The sequence below is a fragment of the Sceloporus occidentalis genome, unplaced genomic scaffold, assembly GCF_023333645.1.
Source record: "Sceloporus occidentalis isolate IW3139 unplaced genomic scaffold, rSceOcc1.0.p SCAF_83, whole genome shotgun sequence".
NCBI classification, from domain to species: Eukaryota; Metazoa; Chordata; class Lepidosauria; order Squamata; family Phrynosomatidae; genus Sceloporus; species Sceloporus occidentalis.
The window spans coordinates 3,823,675-3,847,607 of NW_028317063.1; the positions used below are offsets into that span (position 1 = coordinate 3,823,675).

Sequence of the window (23,933 nt, forward strand, 5' to 3'; positions counted from 1 at the left end):
TTTTAAAGAACAAAATCTTGAAAATAAATGTTTCGTGCTTTTTAATCTCAAAAAATAGAAACTAGTGAAACATAAAAAGGAATGTATAGTATTCTATATTATCTTTCTTCCCCAAGTATATAATGGCTGGATCTTCTGATGCTCGATGCAGAACCCAGAAAGGTGCACCCCTGCAATATTTCTCTAGGCTCATTTTAGGCAGAGATATCATTCAAATATAAAATATATATAAAATATTAAATTACATTGTATCTGACACCATCCACCAACAATTCCATACAGACCCAATACATAGATAATTGTTGATCCTACATTTTCTTTTATCCAGGTGTTGTCATCATTAATTGTAAAAAAAAACAACAAAAAAACCCAACAACAAATAAACTCAAATTGAACTCCCTTGTTCTAAAATCCTCAAACATCTCACCTTACCTTGTAACCTTGCCTTGGAATCTATACCCAACCATGGCTTCTATGGAGTTACCCAACCATGGCTTCTATGGAGTTACGCATAAAAGTGATCCTGGTGCAAAGTCTGAAAAGTGTTTTTATTTATTTATTTATTTACCATAGCAACTAACTCAGGGCCGGCCCAAGACTTAATGCCGCCTGGGGCGAAGTTTAAAATGACGCCCCCCCCTGCCGAAGCCGGGGGGGGCAGCATTTTAAACTTCGCCGACGCCATTATCTACCCCCCCCCCCCTTTGTACTTACCTTTAGACAGTCCTGCGGCGCGTCTCCCTGCTCTGCCACGGTGCCGGCTTGTAATGCTGAGCGCCGGAAATTGAAGTCACTTCCGGCGCCCAGCATTACAAGCCGGCACCGAGACCGAGCTTGAGGGCTCACAGAGGAGAGAGAGGGGGGCCGAGCGGGTAAGCGAAAACCACTCGGCGCCCCTCTCTCTCCTCTGCTTATATAAAAAAAAAAGCGCTTGGGGCGGCAAAGTGCCGCCCCTTCAAAAGTGCCGCATGGGGCAATTGCCCCACTCGGCTCCATTGTAGGGCCGGCCCTGAACTAACTGACTGTTTCTGTCGATTTGGACCATTCCATTCATTTTACAATTATAAATCCACTTTTCTAACATTGCAACAAAATCACTTTCCACTCTTTTTTTCTTACACAGACCTGGCAAGTTATTCCTCTCCTTCCACCCTCGCCCAACACCATTAAATTATCTTTCCGCCTCATCCACTCATTCTTACAAATAGCACTTTCATCTTCTTAACCCTGAAACTACTGCTTTCATCAGCACTGGGTTTATGTGTGAGCACTACAACATTTGTATGCGTTTTCAAAATTCATAACTACCAAAAAATGCAAGCATTAATGAACATTTCTCTGTCTGTATAGATTTATTCAAGAAATCATTGTGCATCTTCGTGTATGCTTTCGCATCAGCAAAAGTCATTTTTTAGGCCCCCCTTATATTTTCTGTGTAACATTACTTTTATGAATTATGACATCAGAGTGTGACACGTGTCAAACACCTTGCATGAAGTTTGAGAACTGGGAGAGACTGTGACTAAATGACTAGTAAGAATTTAATGTTGAGAGTGGGGATAGAGCCATGAAAAACAACTATGTTTCATGATGTTTCTGAAGAAATAAGGTATTCTTTTTTCTTTCTTTCTTTCTTTCTTTCTTTCTTTCTTTCTTGTGTTTTAATCGCAATACCTGCTGACATATGCATAGTTTAAACAATAGGATATTTAAAGATGTGAGCTCAATGGACTCTGCTGTTAGAACCTACTATTGTCTGCATGGTGGGTAGAACAAAATGTACATAAGTGAAACAAAAGCCAAATAAAAGGTATAAGTTTACACCAAGATGAGTCATTTACTGGTTATATAAAAATGACAGGCTACAAAACAGGCTACAAAACATTTTATTTTTATCTGTTTGTCGATATTAATGTATATAAATATCACTTTGTTAAACTCTGGGCAGTCACTGCTTTTTGCTCAAAGTCAGAGATGGAAGTTCAAGCTGTGATCAAAAACCACACAATGATAGTGACCAGAAAAAAAATATTAGACTTAATTACATCTTAACATACTGTATAAATTTCAGATAGCTTCCAAATATGTATGAATATATCAATACAGGTTTAGATGTGTTAAAACTAAGTTTGTAGACAAAAATCTTTTTCTCATCACATCTATGATTGGGAAGATGTGAGCTATGATCAAAAATTACCCCAAAGAACCATTTTCTTCTATAAGAACCTTTTTAATAATAATGTTTTGTTGTCCTTGTTTTCTACTGGCGAAAGTGTAGCACTGCTCTGATGTTTTCTGAGGGCCTCTGACATCACTAGTCATGTAATACAAGCAAACTAATCACAAATAGTTTCCGTTTTCAATGAGGTTTCTTTTCAATGTACATTCTACATATAGCTGTTCATAATAACGTTGTTTCCCCAAAGCTTCTGCTGCTCAGTATCTAGGAAACCATGTATTCACATGTTACCGGTGTTACATTTGTTGAGCTCTGAGCACCAGCAAGTCATCCAGGAACATATTATCATCATTATTATTTATATAGCGCCAACCGTTTACGCAGCGCTTAATATAATACATAAATTCAAGGGGTCTGACAAGACGAGAATTGACAGACTAAGACAAACCGATGCATTAGGTGGCGAGAGACAATTAACCAATTAAAGGTTATTTATGATCGAATCTGGTTTCAGATGTACACTTCCTACTGACTGGACCATACCATTGCTTGCTGCAGCGATAAAACCTTTTTTGAATAACCCCTATTGAGTTCACATTGTTTTGCCACCTATTGTCTGCTGTCAAACCCAAAATATAATGACCACAACAACCCTATAAATATATATATATATATAGGCCAAAGTGCAGTGATAAGGCGTAATACCAATGTTGTAAAAGCCGACAACAGAGATAAAAATGGGAAAAGGTCTCAACATAATACCTAGAAATAATAATAATGCAATAACGTGAGAAAAAGCCTTAAAGGAATTATTTTCACAGGCTGTACAAAGATATGTGATCCTTTAGGTTTCATTTCCATTTCCAGAAAGATTTCGAACAGACTATGAATCTCATTTTTGCTGCCTGCTCAATTTATTTTATGCTTAGCTCATTTTAATGCTCGGTGGGTTTTCTTTTTCTGTTTGAGAAAGAAACAAAAAAAAAAAGAGCTGAACTGAGGGTTAGCTTTAAAATAAAGCCAAAACCATATTTATCTTTTTACTGATCTTTTTCTTTGGAACCTGCCACATGCCATGACAAAAAGAAGGCATTAAAATAACCTTTAATAACCACTGGTCCATATAGTGACCTAACACCCCACAGACAAGTGCCCTCCGATATTCCACTTCCACCGAGAATAATCCAATAATCCATAGTATTCTGATGTTCCTCTTATCTATTGCATCGCCCTTCCCAGATGTCAACCATAACACTTCTCATTCTTCTATCAACACCACCCATTTATGACCAGAATCATCTGGTCTTCAAAGTGAACAGTCTAGCTATATGTTTACTGGTTGAAAAACAGCAGACTAGAAGGGTCCTTATCTGCCATCAAATGTTCCTTTTTGGGAAAATAAATATGTTATCTAGTAACATTATTTAATCAAAGCCAACTGGTAACCTAAGTGAGCTCACCCTTCCTTAGTTTACAAAACACGTTATGTGCTCCCTAACACAGCAGGGTTCTTCTAATTATCACACATGCATGAAATGACGGGCTGTGATCCATTAGATCTCCTAGTTATCGGGAAGGCAACGGAACATAGTAAATATGACAACTTACATTTATGTCACGGCACTAAAATGGAAAAATTAGAACAGATAAAGAATGTCAAATTCCTCATGCTGATGATTTCTGTCTCACTTTATGCTCTCAATTTCCCTTGTCTCAAAATTTGATGTGATAAAATGAGACAGGAGGAAATGTGAGTCACAGACAAATATTGTACGTTGATAAGTTTGGAAAGAAACACAAGTCCATCATGTTAAAATAAAACTTCTTAAATCACACTGCTATTAATCGAGGAAAAAGTAGTCATGGACCTTGTATTCTTCTGAATACTCTAAAGGTGATCATGCACTATTTGCTTACTGTGTTCCAGATTCCCTTGCTCCAGGTTCCACTGACCATCTCATGTTCATAGAGCCAATTACTGTGAACTGATGAAGCTACATTTTTGATGATTGTTAAGAAATGGTGTCCAAAGCTTGGCTTTGTATACAGACCAGGCCGTGGACTGTTATTTCGAAGCTTAAGAGGTCTACTGGGTGCTCAGAAAAAGAGAAGCAGACCAACTCTTCCAACACTGGGATCTGCAAAAATGTTACTTTTACTGCAACTGTAAATCCTTGTGATTTTTAGGTTTCTTTCAAAAAGGCAGATATGATAAAAGGTTCAACTGCATCCATCTGAATACATCATGTCTAAATTAGACTTTCCTAGCTAGTATTTTCTTTAGTTAGTTCTCCACGTCAAAGCTCAAAGTTTTACTTCAAAGTTCCATTTGGAAAAATGAATTGCAAAAAAACCAACGATTTTGCTTGTTTTGATTTGTCTCAAAAAACTTTTTTTTATTTGTTTTGATGAATTGATTCATACAATTTCTTAAAAAGTTTGTTCTAGTGTGATGTTCTATAGGCGGATTAATGTAGAGGACAAGTACTGTCCTACATGCAATGAGCGTCTTAAAGGCGTTGACTGCCAACTTGAATGTACTGTACACCAAACTTTTGTTTAAAATTATGTTGGAAGAATCATTATTTTCTTTCCGTTGGTTATTTTCTTTCCGTTGGTTAGAGTTCAACGTTTGCCTTAACAATATCAGCCATGCTATACAGTATCCAGAAGACTTCTGAGACCAGTACATCCAGACAACTGTCATGCTCTACTGGATACTAAAATGCATTTTTTTTTTTATCCCTGCAGACCACCCATGCAACAAGATAAGAATAAATATCATGTTTCAAGCAAATCTCTGCTTATATTAACCCTAAAATTGTCAGAGACTCAAAGGATCTAAATAGCCCATAAAAAAAAACAAATTACTATTTATTTGATAATTAAATGAGAACAGAACTTCTTTTTTTCCCAGATGGTAAGACAGTATGTAAAATGATCTGTACTGATGTAACACTATGCATTTTGAATTACACGGTGATGTGGACAAATATAGTTTGAGAGGAGAATTTAAATGTACGGAATACAGAGTAATTACAGCTATTCTCACTTGTGTGCTTTAGTGGTTTGTCTCTATTTATAGATACTGAATTGGAATGTTTAATCATTTGTGACAAGTAGCAAGGGATCAGAGATGTCATACCTTGGCAATGATATCAATGCCATGTATTTAACTAAGTTATGCTAGATTTTTTTTAATTAGCATAGATAGAAAAAATCATGTATTTTAATCAGTTGAATGGGGGGGGCATTTGCTACCAATTTGTTTTACTATATAATAGTGGGCCAATATACTTACAGGGGGTATTTACCCACCATTCTTCCACCAGAGGCATCTTTTCATACTCAAATGAAGACATACTCCACAAGGAGGTTATTCACCTTCCAGATCGCCCCCGCTCCACCGATCAGGATAAAAGATGACCCCCTACATCTAGACAAAAATGAAAGACCTGTCCCTTCAAGAAGGCATCCCATACACCTAATAGGCCAATTAGCCATCTGGCACACTGGGCAAAAGCGGCTGGATATGCCCAGATAGAGTTTTTACCTATGTCATCAGGCGGCTACTGGCCAGGGCCATCTCATGATTATCAGTCCAGCCATGCTTCCTAACCTTTCTTGCCTTTTCCAGAGAATCGATCCCCTACTCTTTTCCTCTTCTTTGGTTTTTTTAAGCTCATAGAAGCAGGATTTTTCCCCTGTAAACTCCATATAGGCACGTATAGCTTCATGGGACAATTTAGTTTTGTCTGCAAGTAGATCTCCCACAGTAGTGACTTGGAATGTTGGTGAACATTGCTAATCCATGCCCTTCCCTGGTTATTTATTGATTACAATAATATGAAATGTGATCTAATGTAAATATGAGCCAGTCTTGGTGGGAAATGACTTACCATATACTCCACCAGTGATAAAAAAGGGATTATCTTCCAGTTTCAATGAATAACTTCAGCTTTTATATTGAGTGAATTGTCATTTGCTATAGAACCCTGTAAATAAACTGTTATCCATCAAACATTCTGAGCTCCTAGAAAAGAGGGACATCTTGGAAGGAGTATGCAATTATTGCCAAGAATATTGTCTTTCTTCCAGTGGAATCATGACCACAATTCTTTATTTTAATTGATATGTAACACCTGTTTAGTAGCTGTGATTTTCATTATTTGTGTGAATGAGACATTCTCCTGACCATTTTAATTTTGCCATCTATTTGGAAGGTCATTCAAGGAAAATCTACTATTGTTCACAGGTATTGCAATCATGTAATTCATCACTTCCTCATTTCATCACAGGTGATTTCTATGTAAACATAGGCACTTAAAAGGGCAATGAAGGGCAGTAGCAGAAAAAGTATTGTTAAGGGTAATCGGTTAAATCCACAATGTCAAGGTTTTCATTGAGTATTTCGATCAGATGCTTCTCGTGGTTTCAGGCCCTGCTAACACAAATCATCCAGTATGTTTCTTGTGGTTTGCAGATCTGATAGGGATCCATGATGATCCGCAATCATCCTTCATCACTGGTACTGCGCCCCACGAAGAGAGATGATTGGGGCCACAGAGAAATTGGTGCAGGGCCCCTCAAAATGCCAGGGTTCTGGAGGCACGGTTAGAAGGCCAGACTTGACGATGTGACCTACAGATAAAAGAGGGATAGAGGGTTTACGGCCCTAAAAAAGTGACTTTCCTTCCCAATAAGGGACACTTAGGAAGTTTTCTACATACATACAATGGGTTCCTACTGCTAAAAAGATCAGTTGCTGTGATGAGCTTCTTCTGTAGCACTGTGTTTCAGTATTGTTTCAGCAGCAATTTGTACTGTTAACATTTATTTTGCACAGCCTTTCTGTCTGGTACTAAAATAAGGGTGTTGACACAAGTCTTGAGTCCCTAAACGTGGCAAAGAGTGAAACTGAAATCTAAGTAGCAATTCCAGATATCTTGGTGTTTTTTCTTTCCTTAATTGTATAATATTGATTTATTTTACCCAGGGATAAAGCTACACCAGCCACACTATGTGGCTCTCAGAGCCTCTGTAATTGTAGGCAATTGTTAACAAGAGATTAGGAAATCATTTGGTGATTATCTCTGCTGCCTTCCCAAAGGGGAAAGGGCTAATTCTGACATTATGGCATCACCTTTGCAGCTTTTTATTGAAATGGTTATAATAATTTAGAGAAGGTCCAGCCATTTTACATCTAAAAATAGAAACCAATCACAGCCTTGAACAAAACAAGAGTTTGACATATTAAAGTAGATTAATCTCTTATCCCAAATCCTACATTTTACTTTATGCATTGATACTTACATATTAAAATAAGCAATTTATGCCCATTATGCCTACTCTGTATCTAATGGGGACAACCATCAAAACATTCTTTTATTCGAATCTTCAGGAAAGAAAACTGCTTGGATAATGCTGGCTATGCCACAGACTGCCACCCATCCCAGCCTCCATGATGTCACCGTTTAAAGCAATTATCTCCAAAACAATAACACTCATTAACAAGCAAAATAAATGTACCTGCTTCTTAAGTAAACCAAGTAGCGCAAATATTTCAAACATCCGGTCAATAGCTAAACCAAGAATTTAAAAATATCAGAATTAGGAGTAAGACCTGTCTGTCGGTCAATGCCGCTGCCAGTCTTGCAGAGGTATATTGTAGATCTTCTATAGAAGGTACATCTTTGAAATTGCATTTCCAATTCTCAAGTAGAACTCGGAATGCCTGCCTTTTCCCTTCTGGTAGACGGAATATATTAATTCCAACATTCACTAGATTCACACAAATGTGTGTCATTGGACTGATATTAGTATTCTGTGCTGTCACTGAGCAATAAGGCTTAGTCACTAGTCATGACTAGCAAATCCTCAACGTAAGAATAGCAAAAAGCAGAATTGACAAGAGTTACATATAGAAAATTATATAAACATATATAAATACATTCATATACATATTCTATTAAAAGGTATTCTATTAACATTTTAGGGATACTCCTCTTTTGCCCCTATCTGCTTGTAGACATACAAACTAATCTCAGAACCGGGCTGAAAATCGCGGTATAAGATCTGTATGGCAGCCAAGCCCCATCACAAAAAGACAGGCTTTATTCTTCATCGGGTGCAATAGAACCTTATTAAAATGGACAGTTTCAAGCAGGGTCATATTAAGAAAATGAAATATGTGGAAAGGCTTCCTATGCATCTCCAATACAATTTACCTTAATTCAACATAAAAGTAAGATATATCAATATTGAGGTTCTCTTTATGTCAGTTTATGGAAAAAAGACGCATTTTTTTATGGATTTGTGTTTATTTATGAAATAGCAGTTTGCAAAAGTAAAATAAATACCCTTTTAACAGCTTGTATAAAAACTGCAACCTGTCGGCAATCAGTATCACCCTTTCTTATTAAAAAATTCAAATTAACCCAACACTATTTCAACAGTCTCTAATATATATATATATATATATATATATATATATATATATATATATATATATATATATATATATATATATATATTCAAAGACATTAACTTAGTTTGATCTGCTAACTTTTCCATATGTCATGTCAGGATACATATATAGCAACAGATGAATATTTAGCATTTGTACAAAGCTATGAAGATAGTGACTGCAGATCAACAAACTCATTATAACTGATAATTTATTTAAATTGCAGATTTTTTTGGCTGCTCCTTTCATATTAATTCCTACCTTGACACATTTGATTATTTTAATGAAAGGCATCTACCTTTCCATTTCCCCTATTTATTAAAATTTATGCACGGCAAGGCTTCATTTTCTAGCCCGGAAAAAAAGAATACATTAATCGCATAAAAATATTATTTCATCACCTGTCTGTTTTTTTTCATCTATCTAACACGCACCTGCTTTCTGATTAATTGTTGAGAATAATTGATTCCGGCATTTTGTACCATCTCAGGAACCAAAGGGACACTGAAAACATACTAATATTATTACTGTTCTGTCTGGCACAGTAGATCGTAAATACAGGACAACTTTTTAGTATTGCATTACTGAAAAAAATACCATTGAGAATGTCCATTAGATAAATACATTATGTAAACCCCTTGGATTGGAGTCAGATGAAAGAAACAACATATCTTAAAACCTATTAAGTTAAAAATGGTCATACATTATATCACGTCAGCAAGCAAACCTTTTACTGAAAAAAAATTAAATAATTTAAGTAATTTAAATTACAATTTGTAGATTTAAAAAAAAAAAAAAATATCTATCCATGCACATTAAATAACAAACATAAACAATTACCTTGGCTTAATTTACACTTTGACCTGTCTATACGTTAGGCACAAAGTGCTTTTTTCTGTGATAAACTCTAGTAACCTTAGGTCTGTTGAAGGAAATTGATACTTTCCAGAAGACCTTTTTTTGAGTAAACATTTAATAAAATTGTATCTTTAGATTTTCACGCAGATTTATCATTGCTTGTAAACTGAACAGCAGCAAAAAAAACACAGATCATTTTTTAAAATATATTTTAAATACTTTTTTAGTGTATTTTTTTTACATTTACATTGTTTACATTAAAAAAAAACAACAACCTTTACAAATTACATCAAGTATACAAAATGCCATACTTCAAATATAATGCAAACATTCACAGTATCGATTATTATAATTATTTTTTAAGAGGCATATAATGAAAAAACTAACAGTCTGAGGAGGAATGAATGCATTGGTTTTATCAAAAGTACTGTCCTTCAAAGAAAAATATTACACTAACAATATTAATAATAACAATATTACAATCAAAGTATTTTGGGTGTTTCCTCCATCCAGCAATAAGACAACATTAAGATTTTTTTTGTCCATGCTTTGTGCTATACTTTTCCACAATTTATGCTTTTGGACATTTAACACAGAATGCACAAGGTGATCTTTTTGTTTAAAGTGCTGTAAGAATTTTTACATGTTTTCTCCGAGACTGGTTTCATTTGCTCTGTGGAGAAGCACTTGGAACTTTTCAAGCCAAAGACCTCAAACACATTTTTGTCCATTTTCTTCTGTTTTCCATCTTCCTTCAGATATCTGCCCCTCTATTTGATGTTTTTTTTTTTTTTCGCATTTCTTTCGACCGATTGTACATGGAAACAAAAGGCAAAATGTGTTCCTTGAGACGCTTCGTCGGGATATCAGCATATTTTCCCTACTGATATTTCACTTTGTTCATTCAGTAAGGGCCAACGATTACTGCCTCAACTTCTTTTGATGGTCGTCTCTCTTTGACAAGAAAGTTTATCATGCCTTCGGATTTGATAAGGAGATTGCATCCCAAAAAGAAGATGCCAAATACCACCGTAAGCGACAGGACACACATTACTGCGATTTGGACTACTCTCATGATGAAAAGGTTTTTCTCATCAACAGAAGGCACCTCAAACCCATTGTCTGTCACAACAGAAGCTTGGGTACAGCAACCCAAGATCGTGCCTATAGAGTCACTGCCATTAACGAACAAAAATCCAGCTTCCGTTTGGTTCATTTTTTCTTTTTCTACCAAACTTCTCGTAACAGAACAAAAAGTCACACAGGTAGTCCTCTCGAATCGACAAAGAGTAATCAGGAAATAGAAACCATTAGTCATGCAATCGTTCTTCTGCTCCTGTCCTGTTGCTTCTGCATCGAGGTTGATGATTCTTAAAGGTAGTGGAAAGTCTTCTGCTTCCGCTCTTCCTTATCAGGCTTTATCTTTATTTTTAATCTTAATCAGTTTCTTTTAGTTCACAGGCAATTGTGCGGCAGGCAAAGCTGTCGTGGCTCTTTGTCTATGGTTATTATACTGCTCTGTATCCAACCATTTACCAGAGGGAGGTGTTTGAATCCCATTAGGCGACTGCTCTGGAGATGTAAGGATGCAGTGCCATCTGTTGGAATATTGGAGTAATTAAATCAATGCCCCAGAAATTTGTACACAAGTAATAGAATTTGGGGTATATGATCTCATAAGACCAGAGGCTTACCGTCTGTGAATCTGGAGAACATGACAAGTAGACAAAATAACAGACATTTCCGTTGTACAGAAAATGATACTTTGGATTAGAGAATGACGGAAACGGTTACCATTAGTCCAGACTAATCAAACTAATACTAAACTAAAAACAAGGGGAAAATATGTTAAACGAAATACAAGAAGACCTCTTTTAACAAGAGCAAAATATACATTATTTTGAAATAAATGAGCAAACTATGAAAAAAAGAACCTACAAAAATGTCAATCGTACTCTATGCAATACAATACGTAATACAATTAAAAATTTAAAAGGATGATTCAACATCTTGAGGACCTTCTGTAGGTGTTTGTCAGTGAAAGATACTGAAGTTGGACAAAGAAAAGCCCATAAAAAGAAATAAGAGGATGGTAACAGATGATACACACAGAAAGAGTAGGAGAGAGACATAGAACCCATGCAACATATGTGACACAGATAATGAAATAGTAGAGACAATCACAATACAAATGAGACAGCTGTCAGCGTTTCGTCATAGATCCTTGGGTAGAGAGAGGCAGAATAATCAGAAGTATCTGCTCCGTATTAGTTACCAATAATGTCGATAGAGTCCATCTGCTGGAAATATATATTAAAACTGATAATAACTTAGCATGTTTATTTTACTTGCTTTAAGTAAAAGGACCTCTTCATGGTTGTCGAGCAATATATGCTGTTCTTCATTACAGAAATATTAATAATATATAATTTGGCTTAAAGTTTATATAATACAAGTTAATTATAACAGGGCTTTTCCGTTTGATATTATTGACCTTTCAATATTACCGCCCTTATATTGTAGTAAGTAAATCACATTGGCCATTAGTCAAATATATAAACCTTGAAGGGTTAACGTTGACTCAATTTTCAAATTTTATATGACAGGAAATGTCAAATAATGCATATTTACTCTGACCATCCGGGGAGTCTCCATGTTCTGAGGCAATTGTGGATGAATGAATGAATGCTTGGTGAGTACAAAGAGAAAGAAAACCCCACCGGGGGTTCGAAAAATAATGAAAATCATAATGATCTGAAGAATTTCTTCACTGAATTTGGGTTCAGAAAAAGATCTGCACCTAAAATATCATAATTTATTCTCAAAGGATTAATCAGATGCAACAAAATGAAATGGCAACGATTATTATTAAATAAAAAAGGTCAACACTTTAAACCAAAAGAAAGTAAAATAAGCAACCTCAATAACATTATAAATTATGGGTAAAAAAACAAATCAAACATTGTAAAAAGCTACTAGCAATCAATAGAATGTTCAATCAGCTATATCAAGACATAACATAAGTTCTGCTATTTCATTTTTGAAGACCCTTTTGGACAATATTTAGAAATTATGAAATCCAGAATAATCATTATTATCTCTTGCCATAATCTTCTATGAGATTGAACACAATGAATACATATGGAGGTGCTGGCGTACTGTATGTTATGTGTCAAACTAACGTAAATGGCTGCATGTAACATATTGTGTGATACCTTGTAGTTCATTATGGGCTCGTTGTCATTCCTGAGAACTTCCTAGACTGATTCATCCAGAACTGCCCTCCACTCCATTTCTAGATGGGAGTCTGGAATGAGTAAGGCCGGGGTGGGGGCAGGGCTACTTGCAACATATGGAATGGCTATATTACATCTTTTAAGAGGTTAAGGTGAATGAGCCAAACACATCCCCCCACCTAGTAAATAAAGAGTTGGCCAGTAATACACTCTGTTGAGTTCCCTGATATGCTTGTTCTATTGTATATGTAACATGGTCTAGTCTTGGCCTACTAACACCACCTGACATTATCTTACTGACATCATTGAGTGCCATGTTTGCGATTAATAAGGCCGGGAGCACCATAGAGGAGCCACCCTCTACAAGTAGCGTATTCTGACCTAAGCCTCATTGGCATACCTGGAGTCTACTGGTGAAGTGTTGCGTCTCCAGTTCTACAGGTTACCTGGCTCTGTCTCCAGGTCGCAGGAGTGGTGTTTAGGAACGCCCCATTTCCTCCCTATTCCCCCCATACAGGTTTAAGCTGTCTGAGGCTAGCCTGACCTTATTGATGAGGTCTAACCCCAACCATGTACACAGCTAGCCCCACACAGCTGGAAGTTCCCAGGTATGCTTATTGGGCAATCAGGCGCCTCGGTCTGCTGCTGTTCAATGGGCTTACTACATACCCAACCGGCCCATGTACAGTATGGAGGACCATGTCTAGCAGGCAAAGGCTGTTCCCGGTGGTATGTGTCCTCCTCAAGTGCCGGACGGTCATGTCTTCTGCACTCAGCAGAAAGGACAGCAGCCTCGTAAATGAGTACCAAAAAGCAGGTCGATTTAAAATCTTGTTTTGGCAGCACTCACCATCAATACTTTATGTTTGGCAACATACATATTGTGTCATATGATTAGCTTGGTCATGTTTTTAGATCAAACTGCTCCTTCTAAACAAATATATGCTATACTGACACCTAGTGAGCAGAATGGGAAAATTATTTGATACTTTATTATACTATATTATACTATTATATATATTTATATATATATATATATATATATATATATATATATATATATATATATATATATATACTATACTTTAAACTTTGTTGAGGATAGCTTTGTTAGGCTTATTAAATATATTGTATAAAATCAAAACGAGTATACTATGCATAGTAATATTTTATTATTCTATTTTTTTTGGACTAAAAACACAATTTTAAGATGAGATCCGAATACATGAAAGTGATGAAAATGCAAAAATATAACATATTTCACTTTTTATATACATACCAAAATGGGAAATGTATATGTTCTTGAAGGTTCTCCCTCAGGAAGTCGATGTTGCCCTTTTTAATTTATTTTAGTGAAAAAAATGTTAACATCAAAATTGACAATATAAAGCAATTCTAACATTAATACACGTTAACACATATCAGTACAGATGGAGATTAGATCTGGTCTTGGGAGCTTACAATTTATTGGGAGGTTGAGGGGTAATGAAACAGAAGGAGAGGGTCTGCTTGGATGAGGATGGTTTGATTATAGGTTTACGGAAGAAGTTGTGAGAATGGTAGTTTTCAACCAAATATTTTGGGTGTTGTTGTTGAAAATACTTTTATTTGCATTTTATTAGGCTCCCACTTGTTGTTTCTCCAAAATCTTATGGTTTTGATGATTAATGTGGCGTGCGCTGACTGCCAGGTATTACCGTTTCGATGATTAATGCGACAGATGTTGGCTGCCAGGTACACTAAATGATCCACACTGATTTTTTTATTGCACTTTTTTCACTTGCGACAATGTGCTATAAATTCCGAAAAAATGTAAATGGTATAATTGCTTCAGACTTACAAAAGCCAACTCTTTTATTGATTTTGTTGTGAAACCGTGTTTTTGACAAATGCCGGCTTTATTAACTAACCCCCCTGTGATTTGCCTGCACGCTGGGCAGTGTATTTTCCATCACTCTTTATTTACCAGAAGTTTAGTGTTTGCAGACAAGATAAGCCTTAGAAAATCCCCAAGTGAGTTTTTTTGATTATGTGTTTGCCATACAAGCTGTGTGGAGAAGCTGTCATAAAATCAATACCCGCTACATATAATTGCGAATGAATAACCAGCACTTGTATGTTGAGGCTTAACTCTAAGGGGTAGATTCATTAACTCGGAAGAGTTGAACGTTCCAATTCATTGTAAGTATTAGGAATCAACACAGTGACTTTTTCTTGCAATAGATGCCAAGATAGCCCTGCACAATGCATGGTTAATATGAGGAGCTAACTTATAGGAGAAGCTCCTTATGGCTCCTTTATGGTGCATAATGGAAGTCGAGCTGTAGAAATGGTCAGTTGTCCTACAAACATCAAGAACATTTTTTAACAACATTCATCTAATATCAATATTTTCTTTACAATGTTACATTTTGCGCAGCACGGTCTTATGCTAAGCAATCATTAGCTTAGAAACAGACCTATCCTTTACATATTCCAATATTCGTCAATATAATGTCAGTAAAAAATACTGCACCTGTTAACTTTTGTGATCTTAAGATTACATTTATGAGCTAGAGCTATAAACATACTCTATAGTAATGTCCATTCTCCTGATTGCTATTTTTTTTTTTAGCTCAAAGATTAGAAATTCCTCTAGAAATTTCTGTATGAAGAACATTTTGGTTGCAGTTCCAGAATCAGCCAGGGGTAGGCAGACTGACACACAGATATTACAACACATTACACTACATTAAATGACATGATGCTAACATATTTATAAATCAATCTCTTTTAATTTTAAATATTATTAGGGTTCTGATATTAGCCATTTTAATTAGATTAACTATGGAAAAAATGCCACTTGGTGACTACGTAGGTTAACTATTGTTTTCGTTCTTATTTATACTTTACAATAACCAATTATGGCAATAATGACTGTGTATAATTATATCTCTAAGGAATAGCAGTGCATGTGATAAGCAGGGTTGCTAAAAAACATATAGCTTTATTAAACAGAAAAATGAGGCCACCCGAGCAGTCCAGCACACACATAGTTAAAAATGGTTACATTTGGCACCTATGATGTCAAACCCATTACATAATTATGCTGGACTGCGCAGTTAACATACATACTAGTGTCCTTTGTGAACTTTCTTAGTGCTTGGTTTGTCGCCCTTAGCAGGAACATTTGTGACAAAAATAAAACGTTTGACAATGTATTTTGCATTTCACCAGAACTCACTAACTTTATACGTAATCACTTCCACGATTGCAGCTTCCATACATGTAATATGGATTATCTAATCTATAGAGTGCTACTGGATACGTGTCAACTGTCACAGTTTGTTGAAAATCCCTTATTATATTAGCCCCTACCATGTCTGCTGTGAGGCTGTTCCACTTATCTACCAGTAAAACTTCCTTAAATGACATCTCAGTCTCACACCATGTAGTTTTAGATTACAACCTCTTGTTCTAACGTTTCTCCTCCTTTGAAAAAAAACTTTCCTCCTGTACGTTGTCATGTCTTTTGCATCTTGAAAGCCTGCTATTTTCTCAACAAACTCTTGGGTTGGCTCCAGCTCCCGGGATGCCGAATATATCCTCTAAAAAAATAGCTATTAAGCTTGTGGACGACAAAGTGCTTTTTAAAGAAAATACTTTGCTTTAAGTACTTTAATCTGCCATTAAACAACTGTGCTAAAATGACAAGATTGTTACAAACGAGTGTTTTATTAATTGTTTCATTGCAGTGAAAACCTCTTGACAATCTATTGTGTTCACGTTCCACAGAGGGAAGGTTAATTGCTACATTGTATCCTACAAGACTATATAATAATGGAACCGATCAGTTTACGTGCTGCTGACATGAAAATACATTCTTTTTACACATTCCAGAGTGTCATCATACCCAGCAGGCTTAAAAAGAATGGCTGACATAGACTGTTTGGGGTTGGGAATGTTATATGTCCAAATGCCCCTGCCTTAAAGCGACCAGTGTCAGGCAGCTGCTGCTAAGGCAAATAAAATCATGGGGTGCATCAAAAGGGGCATAGATGCCCACGACAAGGAAATAATTCTACCCCTGTACAAGTCACTAGTCAGACCACACATGGAATACTGTGTACAGTACTGGGCACCAGTGTACAAGAAAGATATAGTGGAGCTGGAGAGGGTTCAAAGACGGGCAACCAGAGTAATAAGGGGAATGGGAGGACTACAGTACCCAGAAAGATTATCAGAATTGGGGTTATTTAGTTTGGAAAAAAGACGGCTTAGGGGGGACTTAATAACTATGTATAAATATATAAGGGGACAGTACAGAGATCACTCCCAGGACCTATTTATACCCAGGACTGTATCTATAACAAGGGGACATCCTCTACGGCTGGAGGAAAGAAGGTTTCTACACCAGCACAGACGGGGGTTCTTTACAGTAAGAGCGGTGAGATTATGGAACTCTCTGCCAGAGGAAGTGGTGATGGTAAACTCAATAAAAGAGTTCAAAAGGAGCCTGGACGTGTTTCTTGAAAGCAATAATATTACAAGTTATGGATATTAGATTAATAGGGACAGAACGTTGATCCAGGGATTTATTCTGATTGCCATATTTGGAGTCGGGAAGGAATTTTCCCCCTGGTATGGGGCAATTGGCATCTGCTTCATAAGGGTTTTTTGCCTTCCTCTGGATCAACACAGTAGGGACACAATATGTATATAGGTTGAACTTGATGGACTTTGGTCTTTTTTCAACCTTATGAACTATGTTACTATGTTACTTAAAATGTGGTATCTCATTATTTCCCTCTTTATGGGAAAACCTGGATGCTTTCTGAAGTGGCCCCGCTCCCTGGTTAGCAGAAGAGCTGTGCGTCTGTGTGTCTCATCGTAATGCAAGATGTACAACGGGGTCAAATGTATAGATCAAACGTACAAGCTTTCGTAGCCTGGTCTTCAAAGATGGCAGCTTTGTGTAGTGTCTGAAATTAGTACCATACCTGGGAACTTTCTTAATGAGCTGACCTTGAGACTCTTGAAATGTTAACCCTTTATCAGACTGTTGTGAAGAGTCTATGCAGTGACTCACCAAATATATAAGCCACATGGCTCTAATACCGGATCTCATTAGCTACGCTTGCATTCAAGCAAGGATATCACCCATAACATACTGGTAACAAAAGAACTAATTGAAAGTCTCAGCTATGATCACAAAGGTTTAGAAGAAGAAGGAGTCAGCTCCAGGCTGCTGGGCCCTGAGAATCTACCCCTTCACCCAGAGACCCTGAGATTGGGGCAAAAACCCTGAGGTTCAGGTTGACACCTTATGTATGTTACTTAAGTACTGTGTTGCACATAAAAGGCTTTATGGATATCCATAAATAATCATTTCCGGACAATGTTTGAGAGGTGGTCTTGTTACCATAGCAACAAATCAAGGAAGCATTCTAAAGGTTGCTATGGTAGTTAAACTTTGCATAAAAATCACTTTTACGAATACCCCCCCCCACGTTATCTCAACTTGCTGTTCTAATTGATGTTGGTTGGATCAGACAGCCTTTGTAATGGTGGGGGGGACATCAGGACAGGAACAGCACAGAGACCATAGCTGTGTCACATTCAGACACAAAGCTTAGCTAGTAACTCTTCAACAAAATACCTCCAAAATAATTACACCAATTGACAAACATCTCAAGCGATAAGTAGCTTTAATTAATGTTTTGAGTAAAGTTCTAATGGCGTCAGATCACTTTTATGTTCACATAGGATAGTATTATAAGTAGAACCTAAAAACATAACATAGAAACATAGAATCTCACTTACTCGGACCATTTTCCCTGATAGTCAGCCTTTGATCTCGTCTTAGAACCAGGGTAGATTTATACCTATTCCATACATGTTTACATTCCCTCACTCTATTAGCCTCTACCACTTCTAATAGGAGACTGTTTCATTTATCTACTACCCTCTCAGTAAAATAAATGTTCTAACGTTTCTCCTCTGAAATAAGCTTCCCTCCTTCATTTTGTTAAATCCTGTTATTTGTTTAAATGATTCCACCACATCACCCTTCTCTCCTCTTTTCTCCAAGCCGTAAGCATTAAAAGAATAATATTTCTTTCCAGCAGAATAGGGGCCATAAAGGAAGTTTAAAACCCTTGAGGGACACATCTTGCCCAAAGCCTCCTGGTAGACAACAAGGACTGGGATCTTCCAAAGTATCCATTTGTATTGTTACAACAAATACATTATTAAACGAAACAGCTTGAAAATGTAACAAACTTTTTTATTTTTTTTGGTGTATTTCTTGAACTTACTTTATTCAAAGTCACTCTGAATAGCCAGAAACTAAAAGCAGAAAACTGAATGAGAATAATGGGCCTCATTTTAATTGGGGTTTTGAGTGCAGACATCGTCTTTATTAATTGTAAATGCCACTGAGAGTAACCAAGCAACGGCCAAGGGATTAAAGCAATGAATTCTTAGCGAGTATACAGCCAATTCACTAAACACACTAATAAATATGCACATATAAATAACCATATAAATAATTCCTGATTTCTCGAACAATATAATGCGCCACCTGTTTCTGAAATAAAATATAAAACAAATAAGAATAAGAATAAACACATGCTTTATTTGTGGGGTAATTTGTTTAAAAAAAAATCAAGTTCTGGTAATTCTCCAGTATGTTATGCTGAATATACAGTAAATCTAATACAGAACTGTTTCGTTTTGGAAATACTAATCGCCAAACTGTCCCGGTTCAGGAGGGACTTACCCTCATTGGAATTTAGATCCATCTGACCCTCCCCTGATGCCCTTCTTGTATAGTAACTCAGTATCTTTGATGGTTGTAAGTGCGTCACAGTGTTCTGCATTCTATATAAACTAACAAAATGTGTTTATGTATTAAATTGTATAAATAAAATAAAATAAATTCTTCCTCTTAATGCTTTACTCAGCAAACCTCCCTGGCTAATCCTCTGCATCTTTACATAAGCCCCTTCGATCACTAGAACACTCCATTATATCTATATTAAAGTAGTAGACCATGCTTTGTTTCTCCGCGCCATCTTTTTTTATATAACAATATTAAAAGACATAAATAGGAAAGCACATAAGATATTTTTAACATAAACATTTATTTTTTTTTGGCGCCCGTGTTGTGTTTTCTGTGAAAGTTGCTTTATGATTGTACAAATAATGCATAAAATGTTTAGAAAGCTCTTATTATGATTATGATTATTATATAATTACTGGTTTGACTTACTTTGAATTTGTGTTTGAAACACAATGGATCTAGAGAGAATAGGGCACCGCTGATCGCCTGCTTCCTCCGTATAGCCCCATCAATGACTATAATCTCACCCGCTCATTTGAGTGTAATGAGGTTTGTCAGTGGTCTCGTTCGCAGCTGTGTTTCTGGGATTTCCCATGATGACCTGCTATGCTATTATTGCCTGAGCATAGTGTATGCTTGTAGTTGCCAGGATTGCCCAAAATGTTGGAACATTCCCAATAATGCGGCTGTTAGATGTCTGCCAAAATTCCTGCTTGTTGGGACTTCTGGAGGCTTTTGCGTTCACAGTGCTCCCGTCAGACATTGTACGTACTAAAAAAGAAATGAAGATGGGAGTGCTCGGACGGGCCATCTGAAACACCAGGCAAATGTCAACGGTCGGGTGATCTAGCAGCTCTGCATTCGTAAAGTTTGGTTCTAACTAAACCAGGTATCCAACATGAGCTAAAAAATCCAGCCAAGGTGGGACTCGTGTAAAACACTGCCAACATTCTGCCCCGACAACACAGAAATGCCCAAGATCTTGATGGGGATGAGTTGATCAAATCCGAATGATCTACTGAAGTTGTTGATCGTTCAGACAGCCCAATTAGGATGATGGCTGAGAGTGTTAGGACGAGAGGTTGTACACTTCTTTAAAAAGGTGGCTTTTCAGAGAGCTTTTGAACGTTGTGTACGAGAGAGAAAGTCAGGCGGAACGAGGAAGGGAATTCCACAGATGGCGTGTAGAGCGGGGAAAATCCTGAATATGGGATTGGGAAGGGGTAATGACAGTAGAGGAGAGACGCAGGTCACAAGAGGGACGAAGACGGCGGTTAGGGGTGTATTTGGATAGGAGAGTAGAGATGTAAGGGTATATAAGAGTTGTTAAGGGCTCTATAGGTCTGGGTCAGAAATTAACTCCAGCTATAGTGCCCTAGAAATGCAAGATGGGCATCATTCATTCACATTCCGTAAGTTTTGGAAGCTCACTCATTAAAAAGTGTTGGTAACAGAGAGACCATAAAAATGTTACAATAGTTTTTATGCATAACGTATGTTTTGGGTATAATTTTCTTTTTGAAACTGTGTTCCATTTATACAAGTCACCCCCTGGGTTTATAATTGGCTGTTCTACTGATCTCGAACTGCCTGCTTTTTGCAATTTGCTGGTAGTATTATCTGAGCCTTTCTAAATTTATCTTAACATTCACAGCTTTTGTGGAGAAACAAAAAAAAATAAATCTATTAAATAATACAACATTAAAACAAAATGCATTTCATTACAGGAAATGTGAAGCGAGCGAGCATTCTGTGCAATTATACCCAAAACAGAGAACCGATGAATAGACGTGCAGTATTCACTTTATAAGGTTCAATAGGAATTATTTATTTATGGATAGAAAGTAAGGAATTTTTCTTAATACGCTGAATTGTTAATGTCACGGCTGGAAATAAAGACCTTGCCATTAAGTTGCATTTTAAATGTTTAAATGGTGTATAGATAAAAGATCTGAAAACTAAGTGCATAGAATACCCTGCTATTATTTGGAAAGGTCACACATCCCCACCAAAGGCATGAACTGCCAGAAATTGTTTTAATTAGCCAAAAGGACATAAGTCCATAAGCCATGGAAGTAATATTTAATAGATAATATATTTAAATAATATATTGGATCCTCCTATTTAAACAAGCCTGTCCGAACCATTCACCTTTTGCTTACACTCAGGGCCAGACTGAAGCAACAAGGCACTCTGGCACTTGAATGCTAGCAGTCCTGAACGATGTAAGTGTGACCAATGACTGGATATTTAAAATGTATTGGTTTTTAATCATTCACTCTCTCTCCCTTCCTATCTTCTCCCACAACCACTTCCAGGAGAAAAGGAGGAGATCAGATCCCCAGTCCCAAGGGGCCAAGGTACTCCGCACTCTTTTGAAACCTGTGTTACTGGTCTGCAATAGGGGCACCTGTTTCTGCCTGCAAAGATATTTTATTGTTCAACAGGGTGATGATGTCAGCAAACCCAGGCTGGTCATTGGGCCATGGGCCATGGGCGCCCTACTCGTAGCCATATCGGGTGCTGTAGCATGCCAGGAATGGCTGTATATGCATGCTACATAAGTGTAAAAATGTAGCATGTGGCTGCGCATATCCATCCATCGGCCACACCTATGTCATCAGGGGGCCATTGGCCTTAAAGTGACAGGACTGCCTTGTGATCACCAGTCTGGCCATGGGGATAAGAATAAAAATCTACATGTCTACACAGAAAGAGATCTATATGTACCCCACTAGGGAGCAGTATAACATATTGTCAGAGCTGCACAGAACCGGCACTCAAGGGATACGAACTGGCCAGGAATCCTTGTCTGAAAACTAATAATTTAAGGAATGCCTCAACCAAATAATAACAAGACACCAAGAGTGGGGTTGAAAAGGCCACAGACGATTTATTTATCTAACCTAGTCATTGCCACGCAACCTAAACCAAAACTAGGTGCGTTAACAGGACCATGGCCCCTAAACTAATTACACCCGTCCTTAAATACCCTCCCTTTAGCTCCAAAACTCAGATAATGCCGCCAGGCCTAGCCCTACCCGGCATCCCAGTCAAGGCCCACTCAGACCCACTCTGGCCCCCGTGGACATCATTTCTTATGACTCTGGAGCCCAAGAGGGATTGTAAGTCAGGCTTTACATAAGGGTCAGGTTATTTTGTACAAGCATTTAGAAACATTGAATTTGACGGCTGATAAGAACTATTCAGCCCATCTAGTCTGCCCATTTTTCCTGATGTAAACACCAGTGATGTATACAGGGAAACGAAACCCTCTCTGCAAGCAAGCCCCCCAGTGTCCCTGCCGAACAGTGAGCCGGTTACAAGGGAGGTCTTGGTCAGGTATTGGTCTTGTCTTAGATTCAGGGTAGCTCTATGCCTATCACAAGCCCCCCGCCGGGATGCTCTCATCATATATACTGTACATGTCCTCTCCGTGTGCAGTCAAGAAGTGAAAATGTATTATAGTTGATTTTTTACAGAATCTCTTTTAACTTGTTGGCATTTCCAGTGTTAACTAGACTGCACGCCGTGCAGTTCCCATGGTCACCACCGCTCCGTGTCTCTCTAGATCTATCCGTTGGCTTCTGCATTGTGTCTCGGAGAATGCTTTGTCGTAGTAGTCAGATGCTGCCGTGCCTGACCTCCACGTGCTGCTGATTTGCACGCAAATACAGCACTCGGCTCCCTCGCCGTACGCTCCCTCTGTTTAACCTTCTGCTGTTCGAACTGCAGTAATAAACTAATTTATCCATTGCACTTCCAAAACGAGAATATTTTGCGCCCAATCAGGGAACGGGAAGACGAACCAATGGCGAGCTCGGTTACATACTGAATCCAGGACCTGGTTCATATCTCCTGGTTTCCTTGGCTGGCAATCAGTCATGTAAGGAGGTTGTGTTTTACATCCCCCTTGGCTGTGTGTCTTTGCTCGGATGCATGCAGGGAAGATGCTAATTGCAGAAAAAAGCCCAACCACAATTGGAAAGGGTGCAGAGCTTTTAATTCCAATCAGAAAATAAACCGTCTCCTTCCCCAAGTAACCTGGCAACACAGAATCAGCGATTCCATACACTTCTCCCTTTTTTTTTTTTGCCTGCATTTGCCACCTTTAACCGCTGCAGGCAATTCATACACCGAGGTGCCCAGTCTGGATCCATCAGCCGTGACAAATGCAATTCAATTAGTGTCCGTCACGCAATCCCGGGGCCACGAATTAGCCGTAAAAGTTCATCAGACGGTCTCTTCTTTTTAATTACGCTGGGATGTTCTTTTCTTCGCTTTCATGCTGGATTATATTTGGGTGGCTTGGACTGCTTTCAGCGTTGGCTGTCTCTCGTATATTGTGACAGCGAGAATCCTATTAAGGAC

The 23,933-nt window shown here is 37.6% G+C and overlaps 1 protein-coding gene across 1 annotated transcript; it reads right to left on the bottom strand.

Moving 5' to 3' along the window:
- Positions 1 to 10,407: 10,407 nt before the first annotated feature.
- LOC149285200 (protein reprimo-like) lies at positions 10,408 to 10,821 on the bottom strand. The gene has a single exon (XM_089495738.1). It carries the CDS (start codon positions 10,819 to 10,821, stop codon positions 10,408 to 10,410), a length of 414 nt encoding a protein of 137 aa, XP_089351864.1.
- Between the last annotated feature and the right edge of the window lie 13,112 nt (positions 10,822 to 23,933).